Source organism: Tribolium madens, unplaced genomic scaffold (genome assembly GCF_015345945.1).
Source record: "Tribolium madens isolate multiple individuals breed KSU strain unplaced genomic scaffold, Tmad_KSU_1.1 Scaffold_1;HRSCAF=32;Tcas5.2_LG8, whole genome shotgun sequence".
Classification (NCBI taxonomy): domain Eukaryota; kingdom Metazoa; phylum Arthropoda; class Insecta; order Coleoptera; family Tenebrionidae; genus Tribolium; species Tribolium madens.
In genome coordinates, this window is record NW_025400984.1 from 6,475,157 (window position 1) to 6,500,880 (window position 25,724).

Below are 25,724 nucleotides of genomic sequence, written 5' to 3' on the forward strand. Positions count from 1 at the left end.
TGGTCCTGCTTGGCCATCCCTGTTTACCCTCCAACACGACTTTGCAATAAGCGTAAAGTTTTTCGGAATGTCAGTAAATTTGCATAAAATTCAATGTAGGACAGATACAATCGATTATTAGTAAATAACAATAACCGTTAAACAGACACAATAAATTCCACAAGTGTTATGCACCCACCCGTGGTATGTAAAACCCAAGAAAAAATAATCTAACTTATGTGACACTCTAACTGTATTTTGTGACATCAAGGAGGAAAAACCTGATGTAAACTTAACTTCTACTGCATCCTCATGTAAATTTATCAAGGTGCAACATGGGGTCTAGCACGCAAGGATTAAGTCTTCCCTAGATAGGTATCACACCCGACTTGTGAATTATTTATTGTAAATAATTTATGCACCTTGAAGGCGTTAAAGCGAAACACAATTAAACCAATTGTTCAAAGCTGAATTTCTTGGGAGAATCAAGGATTTTTTCCGAAAAAATTCGCCGGAAATGACGAGTTTTACGATATCTGATCAAAAATACCACCAAAGTCTCACTACATTAACTCGTCTTGTTAACAAGGCGTAATTATTTTTAATTTAAGGACAAAGGTAATTGCTCCACGAAATTCCTGCACGTTTTGAAGCAAATCCTGCGGAGACTTCAACGCCGGGTCAGGACACATTTAGCCTTGATTAAGTCAAGTTTACGACTTATGCAATGAATAAAAGTGAAATTGATCACGTAACCTATCAATTACAAGAGCCTTGCACTTGAACTCAATTCGGGCTTTCTCTTATAACTTCCTCTTTGAAGATGTGATGAAGACATTTTTGCGTTGTAGTAACAAGTGTTTATGCGTAAGTGATGATCGGGTAACCTTGATACGGGAGACTGTTGCTTGTGGGAAAGTAGTGTAAAGTGCGATAAATCAAGTGACACTTTAGTTAAGTGCAGAAGAAGTTAAACGATGAAACACGAGTGTAGACAAGAATGCCGTATCTGAAAATAAAAAGCAACTGTGATATTTTTAAATAGGGAGTTTAAATTCTTAATTATTATGATACTTGTAGGTGAATAGTATCACGGTTTTTTGATATCGAGAGATGAATAAAAATGAATTACTCCTTATTTAAACGTTGTAAGAAAATGTTTGTTTCAGGATTCACCTGACTTTCAAGAAGGAACAACTATTTGCGACTATGAAATGTGCGCGATTTTTTAGTTTAAATTCCTATACATTAGTCTTAAAATAAAACGTTTTAATATTGTAAAATTATAGGATTTTGAAAATTTGTATGGAATCATCTCAATATTCTTAGAACAAATTATTTTGGTTGGTGACAATGGTACAAATTTTGCAGGTTAACTGCATCTAAAAATACGTGTTTTACATATTCCGTTTTTTGGTCTTTGCTTTCGTCGGAAATTCCAACGATCCCCACTTCGGAAGCTCAGGTTGCGGTTTAATATTTTACTTCAAAGAGAGTTGAGTTTTTTCTTAGGATTAGATAAATATATTTTTGTACTAGTTTGTTTTTCTAGATTTATTATTAAAATTCTTGCTATTTTGTAAAAAAATACAAAAGAAATACAAACTTATGCAAATGAAAATTTTTATTTCTATAACAGCCAATTCGCTCATAGTGAAAAACATTGAATAATTGAAAAGATAATATCCATAATTTATTGTAATTGTAAGCCAATTTATTCTTACTTTTTAAAGCTTGTACCAGATAAGTCAGAAAGATAAAGCAAACCTGCAGCAAATCCGCTGATAATTGTATGTATACATACATAAACAGAATTCTGCAATGGATGAACAACAACGGCCTTGATATCTGAAATAGCTCCAGCAGAGATTGTGGGAAAACGGTGTAAATTGGCTGTTAAACTGTTAAAAAAGAGCGATAAATTAAGAACCCATCTGTGAGAAATTTCAGGAGTCGGTTGATCCTTGCCGGTGGCCGAAGACTTTGTTGAGTCATGGATAGTTTAGTTTTTTAATTGGATAGTTGAGTCGCTGTTATCCTAATTCAAATTTACAATCAACAAATGTCTCAAATAAATATGACAAGACTTTTAGCCAGCTATTTCTTAGGAAACGCACAAGAGATTTATTTCTCTTTTAGTCAAGTGGGAAGATACTTATCTGTTACACGTCTTTGCCAAAACTACAACATGTTTTTCCAATTTAATCCCCGATTAAAGAATTATTTGCCAAACTGAGATTGACACCGTTTTATTAGCACTTGACGTCATTCTGGGTCAGTGTCGGTGTGGGCAAACAAAATGCAAAGTCTTGTAGTTTCTCTAGAAAAATTAAAATTAGAAGTGGTAAGGAGAATTTGTGCGAGGGTCAAAGGCCCGACACATGGGAGATAAAACTTGTAACAAGATTGCGGTTTGGAGCTTTTGTTCTCCTAAGGACGTCGACACTAACAAAGGTGGGCCAGTGTGGTCCAAAAATAAAAATAATAATAACTAATTGTCTTTTTGAGTTTTAAATTGGGATAAAAAAGAATTTGAATGCTAGCAGTAAATACCTATCTGTATTTGTAAGCAAACGAGCTTTCGTTACTTTATCCTTCAAACTTGTTATTAACTAGTCTTTAATTACTAATAAAGCGCTGATATCTTTTTCAAAGTGTTAATTACTATGCGCATATTAACTGAAATATTTCATCTAGATTGTGTTTTTTATTTCAATCAATTTGTCGCTATTTTTTGCTCGATTCTTAATGGCTTTCTCGAGGGATATCTAAAAATAAATTTGGGAACATCAAAGTCACTTCAACAACAATTTAAAATAAATTAATTCAAAAATGTCACTTTGGATTTTCTGGGTATCATTTTTTTGTAGAGATTTGCCTAAACGTTATTAATAATCATGTATAATTAAATATATGTTTTGGCAATCTGTTCTGTCAAAATACTTAAAAGTGGACTAAACGTAAGCTTGCATAAAAATGCGGATTAATTATTTAGCCTTTTCAGCAAGTTAAATCAATTCTTTTCGTTGATTTAAGACACGTTTACGTTACCCTATAATTACGATAATTATGCTGAGTGATGTTGTTTTGCGAGTAGTTCGATGGCAAAAAACTTAACACAATTAAAATTTTCCGGTTGAAAATCTGTACCATATACAAATTGCCTTGGAAAATGACTACTCGAAGGCATCGTTTTTTTTATAAGCAAGTCAACAACTTGGAGTATCATTGAACTTTGCACTAATATAAGATATAAATTTCAAGCAACAAACCAAAATAATTAATCAATATGGTATTAAAAGGATGAAAAAATTTTCACGGTTAAAAGGGAACGTAACGAGTTTTGAAGTGTATTATGTGTTTATTATTTTTCCCATTGTATCAGATTAATTTTAGTAACATTCAATAAAAAAAAACAACTTAAAACTGGTCTCAAATATGTAATTTTCTGCATTGGTTAAATATTCTGCGAGTCTGAAGCATCTTATTGTTATTTTCTCACACAGGACATGAGGTCAGAGGTGAATATTTTTTTTAGATTTGTATGTTTTTAATGATCGTATTCTTGAGTTAAAAAACAATATTACAAGATGACGGATTGTAATCAATAAAATTATGGTTTCTAGGATGTAAAAACTCATAATTAAAAAAATGTACCTATACTATGAATGTATGTTTCATTTCAAAAAGCAACAAACATTTTTCTTAGTCTTCTACAGAATCAGATATCACCGAATTTGCTTTCCATTAAATTTCCATTTAAACACGATATAATTTCACTGCTATTAAAATAAATTAGTTAATTACATAACTAAAATCGAAACATATTTATATTCTTTGTTAATTTAATATTTTAATTTTAATTCAGAACAAAAATTACAACAGACTTCATTTGAATATCTGAAATATGCACGTCTGACCCTATCGGGCTTTGTGGGCGTTTCAGACCTATGAAACTCAGACCCATTTATTAGAGGAAGGAAAGAATAAATATGATAATAAATGGCTGCTAATAATCAAAAGAAATGCATTTATGATTTTTTTTATTCCATTTTTTTTTATTCAATTTTGGTGGCCAATGATCGCCGCAAAATAAATAAAGAGTAACCGTAATGCTCGTAAATCTAATTAAATTGTTTTTCAATATCACGATCGCGACCTTGCCAGATTTGTTTTTTCGACTTGAATTCTTCTCTATACACTCATCAACTAGTACGGTGATTAACTCAATTAGCATTTGAAAAACATTGTAAGAAAAAAAAGTGGAAAACATTGTTGCTACACTTTAAGTGGTAGTATTGGTAATAACAATAACATAAAATCTAACGATTATTGAATCCATTATACTGATTGATCGAAAAAATCAACTTAATCTATATAGCTTCCAAGAATTTGAAAATGGTTTACCAAAATTTATGATCAGTTGCTATGTAAGAAATCAACATCATCAAAAGATTTGCAAAATAATATTATTGGCGAGTTTTCCGGTTTGATTTGATGTATTTTTTTTCATACGAACCATATTTTATTTTTTTATTACCCCGTAATTTGAATGAATGAGCTATAAAAGTCGTTTTAATTAGCAGTAAGCATCAGATTGGCCCGTTTTAAGCAAATTTGAATTGGAAGAATTGCAAATTACAAGCTGTGAGAATTCCTTCGTTTATTAATTGCAACGTCTTTTAAATTATTGTTTGCATGTTTAAGTGTCTTCCATTACTTAATTTCTTAATAAAAGTGACTTGCATGCATAGCAGCAATCACCGTTGGTAATGAACTTGGAAGTGAAAGCTATCATCGAAACATTTATGCAACGGTTACTTCCTTACTGTTCTCCGGTGTCGTAATTTTAAACAAACGTCTTGCGATGGTTTAAACGCCCCAATTAACTTCGTTCTTTTGCTTCATAGGATGTGGGATCAACATCTGATGAATCTTTAAAGAAGAAAAATGCATTGGTTTTGTGGATGCACTTGATTGATTAACGTTTCGAAATACAAATACTTCAATAAATGATCGAAGTGTTTTCTTCTTGTCAGAGTGTCATCAGCTTTCAATTGTAAATTCATCAAAGTGTCTGTAAAATTGAAAACTGTAAATATATTATCTGTTCTCATAAAACAGCAATCTTGTAGTATTATGATTTACATAATTTATTAACCTTCACATTGTTTATATTTTTCAAACCACCAAAAGGTTATTATACTCTTAAATTTCCTCAGAATTATTCAGTGAGTCAGCAGATAAACAAAGCTTCCGCTAATAAGTATATTCTTCTGATAAAAAAGAGAGTACTATTTGTTTGTTATAGATATATACCAAAAACAGGTTTTTCTTGTTTCGTCTTTAATTTTTTTTAATAAGAATTTATCTTTTATTTTCCAAGAGCTCAACCACCTCTAGCGGATTTTAGATGTTAAACGTCTTTTACGACTTTTTGGCGTTTTATTATTTTTTAATTTGTTTGTTTAGATTTTTAACCAAAACTAAATATTTTCTAGTGTGATGACTTTGAATTTTATTATTTTATTTTTACATTTTTGGAATGATTCTTTTTATGGCTTTAATAGTTAAGGTAAATGTACCTGCTTCCTTATAACCAGTTCATATACTATTAATTACTATTAAGTATAAAATTGTCACGTTCGCCATATTTACAGTGAACAATTTACAAATTAGATACGTGAATTAACCGCCTGAAAACAAAATACCATGTAAATACCAATGTAAAACTATTCATTTTATTGTACATATTTATATGAGACAAGTTTTGTCATATTTTACTCCAAGACATTTGTTAAAACAAGAATACACTGTTTTGTCATTCAATTTGTAGATTTCCTAAACATGGAATTGCATCGTGGTTGAAAATAGAATACAGCAACTGATTGCATTCCGTTTATTTGCTTGGAATTTGAAATTGCAAATTATTATAAGTTCAGGTAATCCAGCAGCATCCAGTTCCTGGCTTGTGCTCCCTATCTTGACCTAAAATCACGAGAGCTTTCTTGCAACCATATTAATATTAATACAATTTTATTTGCAGTTAGATGTTAGATGCTTTATGCAATCGCTCCTGCGATCTTTTTCACGTGCACAGTGTCCGAAATGTAATAAATCTCAACGTGATTTGCATGAAACTTAGAAGCCAGCAGGATTTTTCAGGATACGTTCAGCAGGAAACTTGGCATTTACAAGGCGTTAAATATGATTTCGAGTTAAATAAACGTCTTTATCTCGGTTTGCAATAACTGTTTTCGGGAGACGGATTGTTTGTCATTTGCGGTTGAGTTGGCGATAATTTCATTTAATTTAAATAACGTGTATGTTTGATTGGAAAACAGGCGATTATGATTATTTATGGATGTTTTTTCCGGCGCTCTTAGATAAAATTTTGTTGAAATTATTTTCAGTTATCGGCGATACGGAGAATTCAGACGCAAGGTGTTGTAGGTTGGCAACATTCCGGTTTTTTTACTCGAATTGCACTTAATTAGTCAAAGTGTAATTTAATTTATGCAAGTTTGTGGCGAGATACCATTTTCCTAGAACCAGAATGGTGTTTTAAACATCCAAATTATGAGGAAAATTCCTTCCCTTTTACTGGTTTTTTATTAATTTCTGATTGATACAATAACTAAAACAAAAAAATTATGTCTTATAATCTCTCACCTATTAATCGTATCAGATATCAACGGAAATGATGTCAGCTTAAATTGAAATTCATGACTAATACTTATTCAAATGCTAATTTTGAAATTAGCTTAAAATTGGTCTCTCTCCTTCATGGGTAAAAAAATCAATGTTTTGTCAAAATAAAATAAAAATCAAAGTTTGCCTGTAGCTGATAAAAGTCTAAAACGTGAACAGTTATTTAAAATTCGTAATAAATTATAATAACTACCAAAAAAAGATTAATGTTTGTATTTTATTTTTATGTAAAGTTGTTTGCTATTCGCTGCTGCGTCTAGTTTTATGTCAAAATTGTACATAAATTTCTTTTAACTAAGCTTTGCAATCTGGTTTATAATTCAGAATTTCTCATTATAAAAATGGGCAAGTACATGGCCAGAGTGCCAATAGTTTTGCAAAAGTTCAGTAAGTTCACCCGATTCCGTCTTGAAATTTATTTTAAGTACCGTTGAAGAAAACGTGTTTTGCGAATTAAAAAATCAAATCCGTCGATTTGTTCAGTGCACCGAATTTTTTACGAGTCTATCTGGTGATAAAACCTCTCGATCCATAAACATGCCAAGTTCCGCAATTTGATAAGTCAACAAACTTGGGCTTAGAAACGGTGGCGATTTTGGGGCTTTTCGCCCACAATGGCAAATTGTGGCTTTTTGTGGGTTATTGTAACAGGTGTTTGACCCGCGTAGCCTTAATTCGCAAGCAATGAGATTGACCGGGTGTGTTTATTGGATTCAGTGGGCGTCTTGAACTAACTCTTGGTTTGCCATCGTGTTAAAAACAAGATACAGTTACTATGGGTCATAAGATGACTTTATGGGGCAGTTATCACTTTTTATTTGCTATATTCTTTATTGTAATGTTTCTGGAATTTCCAGGTTTACGGAAAACGGGGAAAAAATTCATGAAAGCTACAGCACGCTTACGTTTCGAAATTCACCAATAGGACTTTATATCTGTTGCAATTTTACTATCGATGGATAAGTTATTATCATATGTCGATAATTCCTGAAACCAATAATCCTGTCGACGTTAAACCTACATCTGCAATTCAAGTGATGTCGGTGGTCGGTTCTTTATGGCGAAGCAATAGCAAATAAAACGATTGAAAGACTAAAATTTATTTACCTAAAGTATGTAAATGTCGAGAGCAATTTGAAAACATCTATTGTGGAATTGAATCCTAAAATGGTTAAGACAGTATTAATAATAGTATTTTCCATTCTTGAATTGCCCTTTTTCTTCTTTGGGTTATTTCAATATTTTGCTCTGCTTCATCTACCTTTAAACCTTGATAAAGCATCGTAAACTTTTAATTCGAAATTGAAAAACAAAAAGAATCTACAGAATAGAACACTTTTCTTGATCTGAAATAGTATATTTTTTTTTAAATATACATATTCGTCAAAAAAAAATAAATAAAAAAATTGAAATGATGTAGTGGCGGGTTTAAACTTTTTGGGGTCCTAGCACGATCCAAGATCTGAAATTTTTGTCAAGTTACAAATTTTATTTCGTATCAAAAACCTATATAAGTATTTGTCAATAGAGGAAAAAAAAGCTTTAAGCCCGGATATTTCTGTTAAAAGGACCACCAATAGCAAAAACACTTGTTTCTGATGCCCACACATCAAATGGTTATGTGCTTTGATCAAAATTAATTCAAATTGGACTGTTATTAATGGAAGAATGGAATGACCTAATAGACTATTAATTTGATAACTTTTCGATTTACATGAGTTATTTATCAATTTTGCTCAATAACTATTTATAATCATCTAGTTTAAAAGCTTTTATGAAAATTTGATGTTTATATAACACAAATTAACAATTCAGGCTTAAAAGCTGAGATTTTCATATTATCTAGTTTAGTGTTATTGCACGAGAACATTTTTTTAAAGTCCATATGACAGTTATTAATAAAGTATCCTAATCTAAATTGCAATTCAAAACCTCGGTCATAGGAATTTCCTAAAAAAACTGATAATAACGATGGATATAAAATGTGTGATGAATTGACATGTCACAACTGCTTTTTTAGCAAATCCATTCTTATGTGGCAATTATTGCAGCTAAATCATTAAGATCTATATCGTGGCGGATAATCTGTGTATTGCAAGATTATTCTCATGTTTAAATCATGTTCTAACCATTACTTTGCACAATTCATTCATAGTGCAAATTCATTGAAGAAATAAAATAAAAATTCACTCTCTATAAGAATTAACGCTGTTCTGCACGCAGCGCCACAAATTAAATGGGAATATTTAAACTCTTTTATTTATTACCAAAACTTGAACCGTAGAATTTTAATGCGGGCTGAAATTTTTACAATTTGCAAACAAAATTCGTATTTTTTGAAGCTTTTTAGTAGCAAATTTTTCGATGTTCACTTTAGTTAGACAAATCTAAGAATTTATTAATTTTTTTATGAGAGATAAAGCAGGTTGATGCAGACTGAAATATTGCACACGTCTGCAAACATGTTCGATTAAAATGAGCGTTCTTGTGACTATAAATTAGCATAAATTGAGTGGACTTTGGTGTGACTCTTGACTAAATTCCAAGCTTCGTTTGGAATGCCAACAGTGTCAAACTAGAAACATAAAATGCAAAAATTTGCCATTTTTATTATAATTAGCGGAAGCGATTTGGGTAAAAAACCGGGAGACTGTCGTTTTAATCGGTAAGATTCTTCAAAGCAATGCAACTCGCAGACAGGTTTATAGTCGCAATTTCATGATATACAACTTAAATACGCAATAATTTTATTTGAGCTTCTTAATTCCTCTCCACATTAATTCTACTCGAATTTCTTATCCGCTAGTAAACAGGCTTTTTCTATGTTGTACTCGTACCTCATTCGCGACTTCGTAATTTATGAAAATTTAAGGTGTATTTTAATTTCCATGTGATAAATTTATCGGTTTTTTAATCCGGTTTTATGTGGCTGTTGACATCGGAAACGAAATTCTTTGACACGTCGTCAGGGATGAACCAGTTTTTGGTCAAAACGAACGAAATTATTTTTGCACACTTGGTTCCATCATTACTCCCAATTACATTAAGATTCTCCCGGGTTCTTGTGGTCTTTTTAGGAACCACCAAAGAATTTCAAGCAGGTATAATAAGACAGCAACAAGTTCTCCGAATCGCAAATAACAAGGGGAAGGATATACTGGCGTTTTTACAGTTAGTTGGTCCATAAGTCATTGTGTACAAAAATCGTATTTGTTTTTTATTACATCTCGATTGACATAGCGGCTGTTGCATTGCAAGAAACAATTCAATTTTTCGATGGTACCGTCACGTGCTGCAGATGAACCTTTAACGGTACCGTGGTATATATTTCGCATATGCGCAAATAACAAGACAAATCAAGATCAGAGTGTGCTTTGAATCCGACACGTGACAGTTGAATAACCGGAGTATTGCCATCTAGTGAGCCGTGACCCGAACTTGGCCGCAGTAGTCTACGACCTTGCGAGTTCTTCAGGATATCGCAATGCAAGGCTGCAGTAAAAGTTTAATTATTTATTGCAGCTATTTGTAAAGACTATGTTTTTAGAGGGGAATTTTAATGATTATTTTGCAAAGAACGGAGGGTTCCTATTCACTGGTTTTATCGAGCGTACCATCAAACCTCATACCCTAGACCTATCCTTTTTAAGGCTGTGTGGCCTTGCGTGCGACCGAAGGAATTAATCACATGTAATGGTGGCGAACTGTTTTTAAATAAGTGAAATAGCGATACCAAACAGACCAGATTGATTGAGCATTCGGACTATTTCTTACCCAAGAATGCGAATATTTGAAACTTTAATTTGTCCACAACCTGTGGCATTTTGCACAAAGAAGTAAATTTGTTCACAAACTGTGACATTTTTGCACCAAGATGTGTATTTTCCACGACTTCAGTTCGAGGATATTGTTTATTTTTACAAATCGATAATTTTTTTAAATTACTGTGGAACTTTATTTTGTAACAAAATTTTTTAGTCTTATTTTGGTCTTGATTTTAATTTATTTATTTAAATGATTAGGTATGGGGACAACAGTAAATGATGATCTCAACCATGTATTTATTTATTTTTGTGTACCAAAACATATTTTGGTGATATGTTTGTGCACCAACCATATAAGAAAACAACAGTTAGGTAACCTTTATGTGTCCCTCTTTTAGCGTCTTTCTGAGTATAATAGTCGTAAAACAATTAACTCTGGAGTAAATAGAAATTTAAGTTTTAATAAATTTTTCCGAAAATACTCCGTATGTAGTTTGATGTGTTATTTATTGAGAAAAAAGTGGTTGTGGTTCTTAGTAATTAAATCATACTTTGTTTATTTGTTTACTTTTCGTTACTTATTTTAGTTTTATTTAAGGGATATAAAGAAAAAAAATTAGTCCCGATTAGGGATTGAACCTCACATTTAATACTCCAGTTTTTGTTTTGTCGAGAAAAAAATTCTCATTACCTATATTTTCTCAGTTACCCTGATCAAATGTTTTATAACTGTTCATAACCGGGTGAGTATTTAAAAACGCTTTTTATTTATTGTGTCGGAGGTAGAAACAAAAAATGGTGTATTTATAAATTATAAATAATACTTCTAAAAAGCAAGTTATTTAGGTGCGGTTTGGTAAGAAAGATCTTGGTTACCTATAAAAATAAATAGATATATTTTTTATTTCAGTTCAAAATATCGTTTTTATATACGTAGAATAGGTGAAACGACTCATTTTCTTTTGTAATTTTTTTACAATTTTTAAAATCTTTTGTAAAGTGTGTAATTTTTTTATTTATCATAAAAAAACTGTTAAAAATAAAAAAAATTGATTTGTGAAATAATAAACAAAAAATAAATATTTCTTACCTAATAAGTTTTTGTCGTATTTGTTACATAAAAGGCACGTTACTAAAAAATAAGTTTTTTGAAAATTCCCAAGACACTTGATTTTTCAAAACTAAAATTATGTTAGTCTTTAACTAACAGGGTTATTCTTATCTTTTACAAGAGTCGTTTCTTCTAACTCTCCAGGGACACACTGTATAATTTTGTATAATTGTCCGTGTTGAAACGTGGATGTTTCATTTTTATTTATTTGTAATGGATAAATCGATGCTGCTTTTTTAATAATAAGTGAATCGATAAAAGATTAAAAATTTATATTGTACTTACACTTTTAATAAATAAATATTTAAAATCTGTTTAGAGAATCTACTCCACTCAGGTTTTTCTGTTTTTTCTTATTTTTCTGAAGAAATCCTGAAATCCTGAAATTTTCCAATATTCTAAAGGTAACATCACCAATTAGGCCGGCTAATACTAACACGTGATTAAATCTTTACATAACATTTTTTATGATAACAAAACCTGTGCTACCATTTACTGCAAACCCTGAAAACTGAAATTCGTGTTTTCAAGATTGTTCCGGCAACCCTTTAATCACGCGTGTATGCTGTATTGCCTACAATCCCCGATTGTTTTTTGTTTATAACCTGTCATGCGCCTGACGAAAACGTCAAAAACCCAATCGCATTGGCCATTTTAAAACATTTTTCTCCTCAGTTTCAAAATCGTAGTGTAGTTTCTACTCGTATCGTAAAAACCAAATAATGTCCGCAACTAACGTTAAAGAATTCTACGCTCACGATCTTGTATACAAATTCGACGAACGTAAACGAATTGTGTTTGGGGTAGTGAGTGAGAGCTACGAGAGTTCTGATAGTGACGAGAACTGTGCCCTTCAGAAGGGCCAGATCCTCGTTACTTGGAGCAACCCCACCCGAAAACGGATATGCAAACAGAGCAAGGTTCATCTGTTGTGTCGGAGCATCGCCCCGGGGGATATTGTGAGGAGGCTGGAAGACGGGAAGGAGACTCAAAGGGGCTACTGCAAGAAAACGAAACAGTTCGCCACCGTGCAAATCGTGGAAAGCGATAAAGTTATCGAGCACATTCCTGATAGTAGATTATGTTTTGTTAAGCCTTTTCAGGTTGGGGATGCTATTTGTCTGGGGGATAAGTTTGGGAGGATTCAGGTACAATTCATCACCAATTTCGTGTTGAAATGTTTTCTCTTATTTTTTAGAGCATAGACGAGATGATTAGGATGCAATCAAAGTGTGGTTCAGTTGTTGAAGTTAGAAGAAGTATTAATTATAATATTAGGGATTATTGGTTTCATTCCATAAATGGGACCTATCATGAAGCCGAGTATCCTGGACAGACTGTTGTAAGTTGATTTGCTCAATGTTACCAAGTCAGTAATTTCGACAGAAGAAATAGACAAGTTTTTATTGATCTTTTTAAGACATACTAGAGATAACACTTTTTCTACTGCACATTTTTAATCATAAATGTTGAATTTGGTTCAACTGTACATGCTTTTGATACATATTGTTTTTTATCTTTTGGTATTGAGAATCATATTGATGAGGAAAACCTAAATGGAAGAGCCTGTGTAATTCTATTATTGGAAATAGGGTCAGACCGGGGGGATTTGGACCCAGGGGAGCCAGTGAAGATGGTTTCTATCTCTAATTTTGATATTCAGGATAATTATAATCGGGAAGAGAAAGATTAATTCAAATTAAAATCTTTTATTTCTATTTATACAGAGTGTCCCTGCGCCTTGGTTAATTATTGACCTTTAAATATTAAAATTTAAAAAAATTATATAGGCAATTGACAAATACTAATCTAGTGCATCGCCTGAAATTATTTTCAACTGTACAGCGTGTCCTAAAAATAAGTTACAATACAAACTTGTGTTTTTTTTAATGAAACACCATATGTTTTTTGGAATTTTTGGATGTAGCTTTTAATTTCAGTGCTTTTAAGGTAAAGTTCTATTAGTCGATTTTAACTAGGAGTATATTTTTAGTTTTTAATTGTAGTCACTTAAAAGTAAAGGTTTTTGGAAAGATAATTTAATAATCTTTTAGATGCAGAAACTAAAAGTAGGGTGTTCCTTTAATTTTTTAAGTTATTTAACTTTTAGCAAACTTCTTCATTTTTTATCTGTACAAATGCAAGACACAAAAAAATGTTATAATCTCAAAATTTGAACTTTTTTCTTTTTAGTTATAAAAAAAAATGTTTCTAGATGTCTTAGATTTTGTGCAATAAATTTTTCAAGAGTACGTTTTTGTCAAAAAAAAAATATCTCAAAAAGTAAGCAAAATCAGCTATACAGTATTCACGCTGGTGTTGCCGCTAAGCCATAAACCGTACCCCTTGTAAATATTCATAATCACCTTCAAACCGAACGCTCGTGCCTGTTTCATTTGTTGTGAAAATCGAGGGTTTTCGGTACCTACTCAATATGTCTATCCTTGTTTTTCCATGTCACTGTATGTTGTCGGAGTAAGAGAAAGATAGTGACGTAAAACTTTCAAATGAGAAACAGAATTCCAGATCAGTGGAAACAAAAATGTAAAGACTCAAATTTTAAAATTTATTTAAAAATATTTAAAAAATATTCGTTTTATACAATGAAATAATAAAAATACGATACATGGACCTAATATCCTACGGCTAATAATAATTATGTATGAGAATATTTTTCGCATGAAGAAGTGTCGTCACCTAACCCAAATCGAGGGCGAAATGTCTTGGGTGCACTGGTACCTGTCACCCTCGGCTTCGTTATATTGCTTAGCGGCAACACTTACGTGAATACAGAATAATAAAAGTTTAGCTTAAAAACATAGTGCTAAAAAGCTACATCCAAGTATGACAAGAAACGTATGGCGGCGTTTCATTTAAAAAACATAAGTTTCGTTTTGTAACTTATTTTCGGGACAGGCTGTATAGTTGAAAACAATTTCAGGCGATGCTCTAAATTAGTATCTATTAATTTCCTAGACACATTTTTTCAAATTTTAAAATCTAAAGGTCGTCCTATATAAAATGTATTTTTGTGTAAAAACACACTTTGTTGTTTTTAGTTTTGTACACCAATGCATTTGCGAGATCCAAAGTGGATAAAGAAGTCAAAATCGATGATACGTAAAATGGAAATCGGCCAAAAGTTTACCATCCAGAGCATTGAGATTTGTCTCATCGAAGTTTGGTGGTACTCACCAAGTGGCCACACGGAATACGCCGAACTCAAGGAAGACGAAATTAAAAGGTGCCCGAATTGCTTAGTTTTACACACATCCATGTTAGATTTTTGCAGATTGAAGGTCCTGCCTTATTCGGAAAATTTAGTGATGGGCGATCGCTACTTTTTAAAACTAAAACCCACCGACATTTTGCTTAAAAAACGCGACTGGATTAAGAAAAAGTCGCTGCAATCTCTCCCTCACAAAGTGCCTAAATCGGACAATTCGACCTTGACGAATACCTGCGCTGAACCGTTCGACGCCGACGACGACTGGTGTACAGAAGAAGACGAGGAATCGGACAATAAGGGCGAAATTTCCATATATGGGTTACATAAGGTTAAACAGAGGAAAAAACATTATTCGACAATGAACAAATTCTCTTCGGGGTCGATCGTGCCGGTCCAAGTGAGTCACATATGGAAATAAGTTATTTTTCTTGATTTTATCAAGTTTAGGTTTTTTGCGCGGATGCGAAAGCGACAGTTGTGTGGCAGGACGGCACTGAGGAGAAGGATATACCCACAACCGAACTCTATTATTCCGTTTCGCAGGACGATCACGAATTTTTTCCAGGGGAGTGGGTAGTGTCGAATTCGAACGAAAACTGGGACAAGTACGGGGTGGTCCAGAAGGTTAATTTCCAAGAACGGACTGCTGAAGTAAGTCATAAATTGTAATGCTTTATTAAAAAAGAAGCTAAGAAAACATTACTGAATTTAGATTAAATGGTTCACAAGCGTGGATGCGAACCAGGAACCGCAGGAATTAACGACGAACGAGTCAAGCGTCTACGATTTGAAAAAACACGTCAAATTCTTATTCCGTCCAGGTAGTGTAGTTAAAGCCAAACCAACCGTCGAGGACAAGATGGGGAAGGTCATCGATAGTTGCCCCCAAGTACGATTTGATTTCAAGTAAAACACGATTAAATTTTTCGTTTGAAGGGTTATGTAATCGTGGAATGGCTTGGTGGTAAAAAAGAAAACTGTTGGCCTCAAAACATCGAGTTGATACTCGATAGTGAAGATTTTGAATTTCCGGATGCTTTTGACAGTGACGACGATCTTAGTGAAGATGCGTATTCATGGGAAACAGAAAGTGTAGAATCTTTCGATGGCGACGTTACTGATGAGATTAATTTACAAAATATGGCCGCCAGAGTTGATTTTATTAGGAACAGGATTAGTTATCTGAGGGAAGCTTTTAAACATTACAACATTACGCAGAATTTTCATGTTAGTATACTTAAAATCAAAAATTTTTGTACTTATTTGAGTTTTTTTAGTTTCTTAAAGATTTATTGTGCATATATGACAATTCTGGTTATTTAGACAAGTATCTCGGCACGTCGTTTTTTAGCACGGAAAGTAAACATTTTCAGGTAGGGTTTTTCGTACTTTTTTTCCTTGAATTTATTTTTAATTTAGGCTTTACTGCTTGAAACTAAGAAAAAAGCCAAATCACTAGGAATAGAATTGAGGGGTAGGATGTTTTCTCGGGAGAATCTAACTTGTCCTGCTAAAATGAAAAATGCCGAAAAGGATAACATTCAGAAAATGATCAAATTGGAGAGTAAGGTCAATGTGCAAATCGAGATGTGTAAGGAGTGTAGCGGTGAATCGTGTAAGTTAAATTATCCAGAATTTTTGGTATTGGTATACAGGGTGTAATGAAAAGATAAGGACAGAGTAACCTGAGATTCCCCAGGACAAAATAAGGGGATTTAACCCAATTTACCTCTATACCAAGTTGCACCATTTAAAAGTTATAGGGGGCCAAAGATTAAAAATTATTTTCGTTTTTCTTTAATAACTTTTTAATGGATTCATCGATTTTTATAAAATTTGGTACACCAATTTAATATTAAAACCATTTGAGTGCTATTTCATTTATTTTATTATTGTAAAGTACTTAGGGCCAGTTTCATCATTGAATTAAAGGGACTTTAATATTAATGTTGGTTTAGAATGAGTAATCTTTGTCAAGAAACCGGTAGTATTCAGCACATTTAATTTAAAGCTCTTTTAAATTTGATATGAAATTAGACTTATTAACAACTTTACATATTTTAAGTCATATTTTTGTTATACATAATCCGAATGGCGTACTTAATTCATTTTTTATTCCATAGGTACAATATTTCTAAACATCTTATAAAATTTTTGTATTGGCCTTAGTTTTAGAGTAAAAAAATTATTTTAAGTATGTGTGCACGTGGGCCATTTATTATTATTGTTTTTAAAAGTGTATTAAAAAATTGTAGTTTTCAGTGTCTTTATGTATGTTTGTGTTTGTTGAGAATAATCTAATTAATTATTATTTTATTTAAAGAAATAATAATTTATTGGCGTCCTGAAACTTTTAATTGCAACTTGGTGTAGAGGTAAGTTGGGTTAAATCGCTTTATTTTAACCAGAGAAATCTGACGTTACTATTTGCCCCATCTTTTCGCTACACCCTGTATTTGAAATAATGTAATTAAATCGTATTTTAAATTAAAAACTTGTATTTTTTTCAGGTCCGACAACCCCTGATAGCTCCGAGCCGGCCGAAAAACCCCAAGAGAATCTGTGTGTGGAACTCCTCGTGATGCTCAAAATGCGTATGGACTTAATTTACGCGGAAATAATCAGTCGCATAGGCGGCCGTCAAGCTTTAACCGTCCTAACAAACTCATCCGAAAACCCGTTAAAACCGTCGCCAAGTAGTACCACAGCCTTACAAAGCGCACTTTTAACCCCAGAAACGCCACCGAAAGTCGCTAAACCGATCGAACTCATACCCAAAAACGAAACTTTTTCCATACTGGAGGAAGCCCCCGATACTCATCGATATTTCTCGAGTAAATTTGTACCTAAAGACTTGCAAAAATTTTTAGTCGCGCTTCAAAAAGAGTACAAATTGCTTAAAGACTCTCTACCGGCTGGGGTATGGGTTCGGACTTACGACAATCGGACAGATCTCTTATCAGTGATGATACGGGGGCCTGCGAAGACTCCGTACGAGGATGGGTTGTTCCTGTTTGATATTCAATTGAGTCCGGATTACCCCAAGAGCCCCCCGGCTGTGCATTATATAAGTTACATAACCGAGCCCTTGAACCCGAACCTTTACGTCGAGGGTAAAGTCTGTGTGTCTTTGCTAGGAACGTGGATGGGGCGAGGCAGTGAAGTCTGGGGGACTAACAGCACTCTCCTACAACTCATCGTGTCAATTCAGGGACTTATTCTAGTCGCGCAACCGTATTTTAACGAAGCTGGCTACGAAAGACAGACGCACACGCAGCAAGGGTGCGAAAATTCGCGCACTTATAACGAATATGTTATTTTGAAACTGGTACAATCCATGACAGAGTTGCTCAACGCCGCACCTAAAGTATTTCAAAACGAAGTCCTAGCGCATTTTCAAACCAAAGGGGAAAAGATGTGCGAGAGATTGATGAAGTATTGCGACGACGAACCACTAGTACCTGAATTCCCGCTTCTGCCTGTGAGTAAAGGGTTCAAACTGTCCCTAGGATCGGCTTTAAATGGGTTCCGACACGCATTGAAAAAGGCGTTGGAGGGGAGGAATAAAGAGGCGCTTTTGTAACGTTGTTACCTTGTTATACTGTTTCTAAAACCTTGTTGAATAATAAAAAGATTTTGTTATTATTTTTTGTGATATTTTTATGTAGGGTATAGTATTACAGTTGTTTTGTTTAAACATGATTTATTTAGTATTATTTTTGAATACCTATTTGTGATTTTTCTGTGATTGCAATGCTGTTTCTTATTATAGTACCTAATGTAAATTAAGCAATATTGTAATTTTTTACTTATTTATTGTGGAGCATGCTAGTGAGGTCGTTAGGTCAATCAAGAACAAATCAGGAGAATAATTCGAATCTTTCTAGATATTTTCAAGTGCATTTCTAGATATTTAAATAAACGCTTCGTTTCAAATTACTTTGTTTTATTAGCCAATCCTTTTTTTATATCAGAAAAAAAGTAACATTATATTTTGTGAAGTATAAAATTTGTCTAAATAAAAATAAAAATTCAATAAATTAATTAAATTTGACAGCGTTTGGGTCGTAGGGACCACTAAAGGGTGACCCCTCGCAATTCCAGGACCTTTTCAGAATATCTTGCATTTGCAACTCATCAGAAGTGGGCAAACCTAATCTTTTCCGTTCCTGGTTCCACTGTAATTCCTCAATTTTGGCTTGGGCTTCCTCTGATAACTCCTCATAGGGCCTCGAGCAGTCCAACGTGCTTATATCAAGCTTTGGCTCGCTTTTAACCAAACAGTTCCACCAAACTTCCCTGCTTTTATCCAAGTGAATATAAAGCTTGTGCTTCTCTAAAGACCAAATCGCGTCGTTGTGTTTACATTTGTGACACAATTCGCCCTCAAGCATGACTGTACCGTCTTTTAACTTCACTGAAATCTGGTCTGTTGTGATTTTTACTGAGACGTCTTTTGCTGTTGTACTTTCTGGAACCTTAACGATTATATCTATTTCTAGTAGAGTTTGTGACCAGCTGTAGTTTTCATATGTGGCCCCATTGTACGCGTCTGATGTCGTGAATTTGGTATCAGGGGGCTGTTGTACTTTTGGTTTAGACACTGAAGGCGTGTCAGGGGGAGTTGGTGGTTTTTGAACCAGATTCTCGCTATTGGCGATTTTGTCGTTTGGTTTCCACTTGTAAAATATTTGCTTCACTGTTTGCTCTGCTAAACCAGGGGGAAGGCCCACGGGACAGTTTGGATCACTTGCAATATGATAAAAATCAGTTCTGAAACAAAAATTTGAGGTTATGTTTAATTTGTTATTGCTTGTTTGTTACAAGTTTAAATTTTGAAAATAAAGAAAGAATTACCTTCTGTTTAAAAACCCAAATATGTGGTTTAAAAATGTGGGTAAAGTCTTGCACTCTTTCAACATGGAAAAGAGTAAATCGTCATGCTCCGTAGAATCAACCATTTTTCACAATAAAAACCAATAAATATAAAATAAAGTGTTAAAACACGATTTTAAGAGTAAATGTTTGGGAGCGTAAGCGCCTGATATCGACAGCCGCTTTCTGACAGCGAATTTTTTAATTTGGCGCTACATTTTATAGGGCTGCCAACCTCAATTTTTAAATGTGTGTTCAAGAAGAGACACCCTCTAACAAAAAATTGGTAGATCTAAAGGACTCGAAGTGCAAAAAAGCGATTTAATGATTTTATAATCAAGTTTATTTATTTGTGTTCTAGCATGGGAACGTGTGGTACAATGGCGAGCATTAAATTTTGGTAGGAAATGTCATTTTGAAACTTCATCTTTTTGTCAAAAAAAAGTCGTTTCCCTGTGTAATTTTGTCTGTTGTCAAGCTTCTTTCAAAAATGAATATAAAAATGTCAAAACACCACACCAAAAACTAATTAACAAAATATTTTATTGTGTTGCCAGCTTCTAATTAACTTCAACAAAGTGAAAATAATTACCATGCTGGAGGGAGGATGGATTTTTTGAAGTTGAGGTAGCTGATCAGTTGGGGCTCGTAAGAAGTTCCGTCAATTTCAAGACATTTCCGTCAATTTCGAAACATTTTTGAATGAAACTAAAGTCTAAAGTGATTGGTTTCTCCATGGTTACTCAGATATAATGATGGCCGACCTTTAACGGACCAATCACATCATTGCATTAATTTTTGAATGAATCCAAAAATCCAAAAAGTGATTGGTTTTTTACATTAAAATGATGGCCGACCTTAAAACTGCCCAATCACAATGCTTACAAATTTTACACCAATCCTTACGTTAATTCCTTATTTTTTTTAGTCTAATTATAACAAATACAGTGCAAAAGAGATTTTGTACATAGTCATTTTTTTCGTAACACGTGTCTTTGTGTGGATATAAAGAGAAAAATCATAAGATGGCACCTTATTGGTGTCTTCCTGGGCCCCGCTCACTGCGGAGGACCGGGATTTTTGGTATGTTTACCTAGTAAATGATCCTTTTGTTGGCAAATTGTACCATTTTGCTATAAATCACCCGTCTAGTTTGCGTTTAAATAATAAAAGCGATTATTAAGCCAACCAAGTAAAAATTTGTAATTGGCTTGTGATACCACGGATTGATGGACTAGCAGGTAAGTACAGATTTATTTTGTGTAAAAACTTTAAAGAGAACTCATAAAACTCATACGGTCTTATTTATTAATAAAAAAATTAGAAAAACTATTAAATATACCTTTTCAATAATTAGTCAGGTATATCATAAACTTTCGCCAATTTTTTTTTAAAGTGCGCGTAACCGATGCCCGATTCTTTGTATAGCTAGCGATGTATGTACACAACACAACAAAACACCACAAAATATTTTGTTTATTTAAATAAGTTTAAATCAAATTTAATATCATAGTAAATAATTACTTTGATGCGAACTACTTACAATAGCTTTCTGAAAAGTTTTTTTTATTTTCTTATTTTGTTTCTTTTTTCTCGTCACTTTTTGTTCAAACACTTTAATGACCTATACCCACAAAGCTATCAATATAAAGGTCGCAGTTTTATAATATTATCAGTTTTGGAAGATCATTGAATGAAGAAGCATCTCGTTTGTGGACAATGAATTCATTTGTTTGGATTTTACTTCTAGTGAGTGTTGCTACTGCTAGTGCTAGTAACAGTGATAGCGAAGTTTCGCACTCTCATACAGGTGGGATTTTAATAGTTGTCCCTTCTTCTTCTTTAGCTATATTTTTCAAATTTAAATTTTACTTCTTATCACAATTGAAACCCAAACAATTTCTAATTAAAAAAATTGTCAATACGAATTCTTTGAAGTGTTTGACGTATTTCTCTCATGTTAACTCGTGTTCCACATCCCTGATAAAAGGTTATCAAACTTTGTAACCCTCACAAAGAAAGTCATTGATTTAAAATCTAGAATAAATAATCGTATAACTAATGATGTTTTCAGAACATTGCAAAGTGGGCGACACCAAACTCAAAGACTGTAACTTCTGTAAATGCACAAACGGCATATTCGAGTGCACGACTAAGAAATGTCCAGATCGCGAAAAAAGAGGTAAGTACGAAGCGCTTTCTATATTTTTGACTAAGTATTTGTAAATCTAACACACTGTCATCTGCTTTTAGCTTAACAAAACACTTGTAAGAGTATAATTATAACATACAAATACTTAGTAAAGAAGAAGTTGAGTTTCTTACAAGTGTTTTGCAGGTGTGCCTGTGGCCGCTGATTTAAAAAACACCCCTTGTGCGCCTAACGATTACTTCAAGATCGACTGCAACACTTGCTATTGCAATATCGAAAAAACGGGATATCTTTGCACGGAAAACTTGTGTCCTCTCACCGAACCTCCGGCGACAGATACACCGTCTAATAGCACGTTGTCCTTCAACCAAACCACTCCGGTTGAGATGGTGCCTCAACCGGAAACCATTGCATTAAATGAAACCATAACCAAATCAACTGTTACTAATTTTAATACCACTGAATCAATTAATAACTCGGATACTGGCGGTGGTACAACCAGCAGTTTGAATGTCACTCATCTTTAGCTTTAAATAATTATTTTAACCTTAGCCGTAGAGTAGTTCTTAAAAATCAACATTCAGGTCTGATTTTGACTAAATTGTAGATGATTTTTCTTGTACTCCTGGCCAGACGTTCAAGAAGGATTGTAACACGTGTACGTGCACACCGGATGGAAAAAATGCTGTTTGTACGCTGAAAAAGTGTACAGAAGCTGTCGCAAATGCAACAATGCAAAACTGAATTTTTAGAATAGTTTTAAGACTCAGGATGGATTGCAGTGTTGGAATTATTTTTGTATCATATTTATTTATAATTTTATTGTACATTTGTTGCTTATAATTAGTTAATATTTTTTGATGAAATCCAATAAAAAATAAACAAGTAAGGAAACAATTTTTCTGCTTACCTATTTGCTTTAATTTTTTTATTAATAAAAACATAGTGTAGTAGTGTAGTTATAAATATATTATGAAAATTGAATTAGGTACTTAAGGAAAAATCAAATTATCCCCGCTGTGTTCGTAATCATTTTTCTCAGATTCCTTGTCTGCATTAAAATCACCACTTCCACTTCCACTGCCAACAAAATTAGTATCTCCTTCTTTAATTTTTTTATACTCATCTTCGTCATCCACAAATGTTTCTTTTCCTTTGTGTAAGACATTCGATGTAGAACTTGGTCCAAGGGTTGTGGGATTTGTCACAAAATTATTTCTATTACCAGTTTCGTAACGAACTGTCGACATGCCCATTTTTGACTCTTCATGGATTATTTCTTTTCTGTTTTCTGGAGATTTGTCGTTGTTTCGGTGATGATTGTTCAAGTCGAAAGTATGTTTAAACACCTCTTCATGATGGTCTGCACTTTTGAACTTAACATCAACTTCTAAATCAAATTTTGGGAAGTGATGATGAACATTTGTATTCTTTTCTTCTTCATTGCAGTACACGTTTGATGAAATTAAGAACAAAATTAATGATATAAAGCGCATGTTGACACGCCTGGGTTTACATTAATTATAAAAATCAAACTTCCGGTTAAGGTGTTATAATTTGATATGGTCGGAAGTGGTTATTTAAGAGCTTGTGATAAAATTAGTTATTATTTAACAAAATTAAATTTGGCATTTTTTATGTAATTTAAGAATTTAAGACGCCGGTCCATTCATAATCACATCACCTTTTTTGCGAAATTACGAGTATTATTAGATTTTGTTATATAAAATTTAATAACTTAAAAATTTTGAATCTTTTTTTCAGGAAGCTGCGGTGCAATAAGGTCAGGATTGGGTGGGATGCTTCCGTAGTAATTAATTTATTTAGAGTGGGGTAAACGCAATAAGTACACACTTGGACATGTATGCGTAGATGACCAAAACACGTCTAGGAGGAGTCCACTTGAAAAAAGAAGGGAGTTTTTGGAAGCAGTGGCCTGTAGATTTGCTTTATATCATCGCAATATGGCAATGTTTGAGAAGGGACTAAAATAAGCGACACTATTTACCTAAACTGCAATTTTTGACAGTGCAATTTAAAATTTATATACAGTTTTCCGGTAATTGATACAGTTACACATAACTCGTGTTTATAAGATAGTTCGTTTTATAGACACGACATTCATTGACTGTACTTACTTACAATCATCGGTGGAAGTTTTTGATTGATTTGTCGATTTAAAAAAATGTTTTTAATTTGGTATTTCTAATTTTACAAGTTTCCACATTAGGTATACCTATACCCACTTAATGAAAATCAAATAATAAACATTAATTAAGAATATCTTTTTATTTCATTATTTAATCAAGCGCTTAATTTAAGCCATTTTATTAACCTATTTTCCAGATTCAATTGGCATGTAATAGAAAAGCAAAACTTTTGCACGTGAACAATGTTTTTTAGTTTACTCTTTCAGGTAGAAGAAGAGTATTAATTTAAAAAAGTATTTGTGATAAGTTTTCTGGACTTTTTGACAAAAGATACACAATGAAGACTATTATTGTATGTTGTTTTATGCTTTGTATACTGATTAGCAGTATTATTCTCGCTGACGGTAAGAACTAATATGGAAAAATAATTTTTCAAACTAAAAATTAGAAAAGTATACATTTATCAGCAAACGTCACAAAAGCGATCTTTTTATCACAAGTAAAAGTTTTACCTTTTAGGCAAGGAGTAAAGTTTCTGTTTTTTCGCTTAAGCATTTTTACTTTTACCATTGTTACATTTACCATTGTTGTGTCTTCTTTGTCTCTTTGTCTGTTTCAGCAATTTCTGGAGAGGTACAACATACATTGTAGATCATCATCATTCGATATTTTGCACTGATAACTGCACTAGTCATCCACTAGTTAAATCAATAAACATTTTCGAAAATCTCAACACAAATTCCGATACTGACGCGCGACGTTTGTTGCAAAGCCTCTCGATTATTTTGTTCATTTACTTGCTAATTAAATTGTTGCTTTTTAGTCTAGATTTGAATACGTTCGCGGATAAAATAGTACTTATATGTTATTTAGAGTGAAAGTGAGTTTATGTGGCTCAGCTGAATTATTTGCCTCACTTATTTAAATTTAATAAAATTAATGTTAGTAAGTTAGTAAAATATAGTACAATCTATATTCGTATTGTAAAGCACTCCGCTGTGTTTCGTGTTTTAAAAACACACGTTGTAAAATGTAACACCAACGGTGATACGACTTTAGTAAAATAAAGAAAACTAAAAACTATTACAGCTCAGTGGTGCATCCAGGGTGAGAAGAAGAAAATCGACTGCAACTTTTGCCATTGTAACTTCGGTCGGTGGGTGTGCACAAGGAGAGCTTGCTTACCAGACGAAATAACAGGTATAGAGAATAAATTACACTTAAATAAATTTAAATCATAACACAAATAAATTGTTCGAACTAATTTTCTTAAAATCGATATTCTATTGGTAAATAAAATAAAATAAATATTATTATTTTTAATACCTTATTATTATCAACACTTTGAAGATGGTTTTTCGGTAGACCACTATGGCAACAATCCGACAGAGGGTGAGTTCGTAATTTGTTTTGACGTTTGAAAGATTTTTGTATCATAAAAAATAAATGTTCAGACAGATGCAAACAAGGTGAGAGGAAAATGAAAAAGTGCAACAGGTGTCACTGCTCCAGAGATAATGTGTGGGTATGCACAAAGATGTTTTGCTATGAAGATGATCCATGAAGTGAGTAAAGACACAAATATTTTAAATTGCAGATATTTTTTCTTGTAGACAAAAGGGATTAATATTAATAGTAGGTTTAGCAAATATTTTATTTTTTTATAGTTCTAATTATTTGTTTTAAATTGTATTTATCAAACCGGAACTCTAGGTATGTTCCTGTGTACAAACAATATAATATAATATAATAT

General features: G+C 32.9%; 4 protein-coding genes across 5 annotated transcripts in view; 3 read left to right on the forward strand and 1 right to left on the reverse strand.

Moving 5' to 3' along the window:
* The first annotated feature begins 12,184 nt into the window (after positions 1 to 12,184).
* On the forward strand, positions 12,185 to 18,439 carry LOC123016245 ((E3-independent) E2 ubiquitin-conjugating enzyme UBE2O). Its single transcript, XM_044416516.1, has 10 exons — positions 12,185 to 12,713; positions 12,764 to 12,907; positions 14,625 to 14,809; positions 14,858 to 15,191; positions 15,242 to 15,445; positions 15,507 to 15,683; positions 15,731 to 16,021; positions 16,072 to 16,167; positions 16,214 to 16,409; positions 17,305 to 18,439. The coding sequence occupies exons 1-10, from the start codon at positions 12,288 to 12,290 to the stop codon at positions 18,375 to 18,377; spliced, it is 3,126 nt and encodes a 1,041-aa protein (XP_044272451.1). The 5' UTR covers positions 12,185 to 12,287; the 3' UTR covers positions 18,378 to 18,439.
* A 94-nt stretch (positions 18,440 to 18,533) lies between these two features.
* On the reverse strand, positions 18,534 to 20,184 carry LOC123016246 (nudC domain-containing protein 3). Its single transcript, XM_044416517.1, has 2 exons — positions 19,652 to 20,184; positions 18,534 to 19,567 (listed from the first exon to the last, which is right to left on the reverse strand). The coding sequence occupies exons 1-2, from the start codon at positions 19,753 to 19,755 to the stop codon at positions 18,835 to 18,837; spliced, it is 837 nt and encodes a 278-aa protein (XP_044272452.1). The 5' UTR covers positions 19,756 to 20,184; the 3' UTR covers positions 18,534 to 18,834.
* A 1,139-nt stretch (positions 20,185 to 21,323) lies between these two features.
* LOC123004100 (pacifastin-like protease inhibitor cvp4) overlaps positions 21,324 to 25,724 on the forward strand; it is a 6,246-nt gene continuing 1,845 nt past the window's right edge. Inside the window, exons 1-3 of the mRNA XM_044397215.1 lie at positions 21,324 to 21,479; positions 21,744 to 21,851; positions 22,429 to 22,559. Of these exons, the coding sequence (XP_044253150.1) occupies positions 21,389 to 21,479; positions 21,744 to 21,851; positions 22,429 to 22,559 (330 nt within the window). The 5' untranslated portion in view covers positions 21,324 to 21,388. The remainder of the gene's footprint in view (positions 21,480 to 21,743; positions 21,852 to 22,428; positions 22,560 to 25,724) is intronic.
* On the forward strand, positions 23,879 to 25,621 carry LOC123016247 (serine protease inhibitor I/II-like). 2 transcript variants are annotated; one of them, XM_044416519.1, is made up of 4 exons: positions 23,879 to 24,375; positions 25,061 to 25,171; positions 25,322 to 25,363; positions 25,426 to 25,621. In XM_044416519.1, the coding sequence occupies exons 1-4, from the start codon at positions 24,309 to 24,311 to the stop codon at positions 25,533 to 25,535; spliced, it is 330 nt and encodes a 109-aa protein (XP_044272454.1). In that variant the 5' UTR covers positions 23,879 to 24,308; the 3' UTR covers positions 25,536 to 25,621. The 2 variants fall into 2 exon arrangements, with proteins under 2 accessions (XP_044272454.1, XP_044272455.1); XM_044416520.1 differs by having other exon boundaries at positions 25,337 to 25,363.

Excerpts from the sequence above, each read along its gene's own strand:
- LOC123016245 (XM_044416516.1), top strand. The coding sequence starts at position 12,288 with ATGTCCGCAACTAACGTTAAAGAATTCTACGCTCACGATCTTGTATAC. Across the intron at positions 12,714-12,763 it reads ATAAGTTTGGGAGGATTCAG|AGCATAGACGAGATGATTAG; the intron begins GTACAATTCATC and ends CTTATTTTTTAG. Across the intron at positions 14,810-14,857 it reads AAGGAAGACGAAATTAAAAG|ATTGAAGGTCCTGCCTTATT; the intron begins GTGCCCGAATTG and ends AGATTTTTGCAG.
- LOC123016246 (XM_044416517.1), bottom strand. The coding sequence starts at position 19,755 with ATGGTTGATTCTACGGAGCATGACGATTTACTCTTTTCCATGTTGAAA. Across the intron at positions 19,568-19,651 it reads TTTGGGTTTTTAAACAGAAG|AACTGATTTTTATCATATTG; the intron begins GTAATTCTTTCT and ends TTTTTGTTTCAG.
- LOC123016247 (XM_044416519.1), top strand. The coding sequence starts at position 24,309 with ATGAAGACTATTATTGTATGTTGTTTTATGCTTTGTATACTGATTAGC. Across the intron at positions 25,172-25,321 it reads CTTACCAGACGAAATAACAG|ATGGTTTTTCGGTAGACCAC; the intron begins GTATAGAGAATA and ends AACACTTTGAAG. Across the intron at positions 25,364-25,425 it reads TGGCAACAATCCGACAGAGG|ACAGATGCAAACAAGGTGAG; the intron begins GTGAGTTCGTAA and ends ATAAATGTTCAG.